At 46.4% G+C, this 3,220-nt stretch overlaps 1 protein-coding gene across 1 annotated transcript; it reads right to left on the bottom strand.

The window, feature by feature from the left end:
- Positions 1-812: 812 nt before the first annotated feature.
- On the bottom strand, positions 813-3,156 carry LOC105566654 (the record flags this gene model as incomplete). Its single annotated transcript, XM_012020835.1, has 1 exon — positions 813-3,156. A coding segment is annotated over one exon (2,344 nt), but the record flags the coding sequence as incomplete, so codon positions are not given.
- Positions 3,157-3,220: the final 64 nt, after the last annotated feature.

Raw genomic sequence — 3,220 nt, 5'->3', positions numbered from 1 at the left:
GCGTAGTTAGGTTTGTCGCTTATACTTAGTCGCTTATACTTGGCGCGAGTCACTACCGTGTCTCGTGACTCGTGATGAAGCATACCATATTAGCCAAGAACGCCATTCAGACGCCTTCCACATTTTCCTTTCATCAATATTCCGAGGTGATCGTGTTATACACTTTGGAGGCGTAATTGAATTCAGTCGACGATTGATAATTAATTTTTTATTTGGAGTTCCCGCATAATAAGCTTCTTCTGGGGACGACAGTAATAATTTCGTATGGTGCCTTGTAACACCCAACAATACTGAATGCATGTGTTACGGCTTTACGGCCGATGAATCTCAGAGGATGAATGGTGAAACAGGTAGGACACGCCTGAGATAGGTACTATCACAAGATTCAGTAGGTGAGAACCTTGTACTCTTTATTGTAGTGCGTACAAGACAGTGAGCGGAAGTCTTCTTCTGACCCTAGCCGGAAGCGCTTTAAGCGCTGCTATTAATTGGCTACGCTGGCGCCTCTCCTAATCGGTAGCGCTGTAACTAAATTTGCTTACGCGGGCGCCTCTACTAGCGCGCTATTCAAATCTACGCGTGAACATTCCGGCCTCCTTGAAATAGAAAATTTCAACATCGAAATGAGTAACTAACTATTATATCCTTAGCGATAATAAACATGAACTGTAAATATGAAAGTAAAGTTGGTTCGTTATATTTGTCGGTTAAGTAATAATATGCGAATATTAAGTGTCTATAGGTAAGGGACAAACTTTCGTAATACTTCGTTTATACAATCCGCGCGCGGTTTTTACGGAAACGACTCTCACTAGTCCATCCGCTCCAGCGTGGCACTCCGTGATTCGTCCCACAGTCCACTTCATCGGAGGGAGTTGCTCATCTTTAAGTAGTACCATCGTTCCTACGTTTATGTTGTCTCGCTTCCGGTACCATTTTGCACGGGAATGCAGTTCTGTTAGGTATTCCGTCGACCATCTTCTCCAGAATAATTGCAGCTGCTGTTGCAATCGTTGCCATCTCGACAGCCGGTTTAGGTTGATATCCGTCAAATCTGGTTCCGGCAGAGCATTTAAAGGGGCTCCGACCAGAAAATGCCCTGGGGTGAGAGCTTCTAAGTCCGCTGGATCAGTAGACATAGGTGTGATCGGCCTCGAGTTCAGGCAAGCCTCAGTCTGAATTACTACGGTATTAAGCTCTTCGGTGGTGAAAGACATCGAGCCCAATGCACGTTTAAGATGGTGCTTAGCAGCCTTGACGGCAGCCTCCCATAGTCCACCAAAATGAGGCGAATTGGGTGGTATGGTGTGCCAAGTTATGCCCTCCTCGGAGCAAGCGTTGTGCAAAGTTGTTTGGTGACGTTGAGTTTCGAACAGATTCTTCAGTTCCTGGAGTGAGCGATCTGCTCCTACAAAGTTAGTTGCATTGTCACTGTAGATATCTGAGCATCGCCCTCTACGAGAGATAAAGCGCTTGAGCGCCGCAAGGAACGCCTCCGTAGTTAGATCTGTGACCACCTCCAGGTGGATCGCCTTGGTCACAAAACAGACGAAGACCGAAATGTAGGTTTTGAGTAAGGCCTTGCTGCGAACCCTTGGCTTACAGATAAATGGTCCGCAAAAGTCCACGCCTACCTTTGAAAATGGGCGAGTCTGATTGACTCTGGCAGGAGGTAGCTGACCCATCAATTGGTGGATGAACCTGGGCCTCGCTCGAAAACACCTTACACACTCGTGCACGATCCTTCGCGATAAATTCCGTCCTCCTAAAATCCAAAATTGTTGACGCAGGGAGTATAACAGTGCTTGAGGACCCGCATGTAAATTGGACGCATGATGATGTCGCGCAAGAAGTGTACTGAGTGGATTTTTGCTTGATAGCAACATTGGGTGCCGTTGATCCTCGTTTATGTCTGCATTATGCAATCTTCCGTTTACTCGCAAGACGTTGTTGTCATCTAAGAAAGGTCGTAAATGCGTTAGAGAACTGTTGTTGCTGAGTTCTGCGCCGGTTGTTAGTAGATCAATTTCCCTTTCGAAATCCTTCCCTTGTGCCTGCCGTACTAATACCTCGAGAGCCTTGGATAACTCTGATGCTTGTAGTTGTCCTAGAACCTTAGATGTGGGTGATCCTCGAACATTGTTGATGAATCGTAAAATCCATGACATCACTCTCAGCAGTCGATTAAGATTGGAATATCTGGACGTTAGTGGATCGCTTGAACCAATGTTGCATACAATAGACTTGGATGTCAGCTTCACCTCCGGATCCGCTACGGCTTCGCTGTCATCTTGATGTAAAACGTTGTTAGGCCAACAACTTGTATCCCCTTGTAAGAATTTCGGCCCGTGCATCCATGTCTCGCAATCCCTTAGCGCGTTCGGCAAACATCCTCGGGAAACTATATCTGCTGGGTTTAATTCTCCAGGAACGTGCCTCCATTGTTCCGGAGCTGATAATTCCTGAATTCTCATGACTCGGTTAGCGACGAATGTGGAGAATCGCGAGGGATCCGACTGAATTCGATGCCACGTGATGGTTGAATCAGTCCATAGTATAACCTTCCGAAAATGCAATTTCATCGCCAACCTTACCCTTTGTGTCAACTCGGCCAAAATTAAGGCTGCTGAAAGTTCCAGCCGTGGAATAGTTGATTTCTTTAACGGTGCTACCCGCGATTTGGCGCATAGCAGTCGTGTGGTTACGGTTTGCTCTTCGAAGAGAGCTCGGACATATATACAACATCCATATCCGAGTTCAGATGCATCTCCAAATCCGTGTAGTTCAAATTGGTTGGATGATGGCGGACGAATACATCGAGGTATTTGTATTTCACCCGTAACCTGCTTGCGGAATCTATTCCAATCCCTTTGTATTGAATCCGGTAATGGGTCATCCCATTGTACGTTAGGCACCTTCCAAAGTTCCTGCAGCATGCACTTTGCCCTGAAGATCATGGGTGCGCATATGCCTAGCGGGTCGTAGAGCCTCATTATTTCCGCAAGAAGCTCCCTCTTAGTGTGGGTCTCCTTCGAATCAGAGATGTTCCAGGAGATGATAAATTCATCTGTTTGCGTTTCCCAGACCAGTCCTAGTATCTGTTGCTTATTTGTCTTGATGAGATCTACAACGTCGGAGTGACCGTGAGCTACATTCCTGCAATTGGAAGCCCATTTGTGCAGATCGAAGCCTCCTTGTTTCAGCAGTTGAATTAACTCCG

The sequence above is a fragment of the Vollenhovia emeryi genome, unplaced genomic scaffold, assembly GCF_000949405.1.
Source record: "Vollenhovia emeryi isolate VEMERY1.0 unplaced genomic scaffold, V.emery_V1.0 DF943147.1, whole genome shotgun sequence".
In the NCBI taxonomy this organism is placed as follows: Eukaryota; Metazoa; Arthropoda; class Insecta; order Hymenoptera; family Formicidae; genus Vollenhovia; species Vollenhovia emeryi.
Note: the sequence above shows the minus strand (reverse complement) of the source record. Positions and strands in the feature narration are given on the sequence as shown.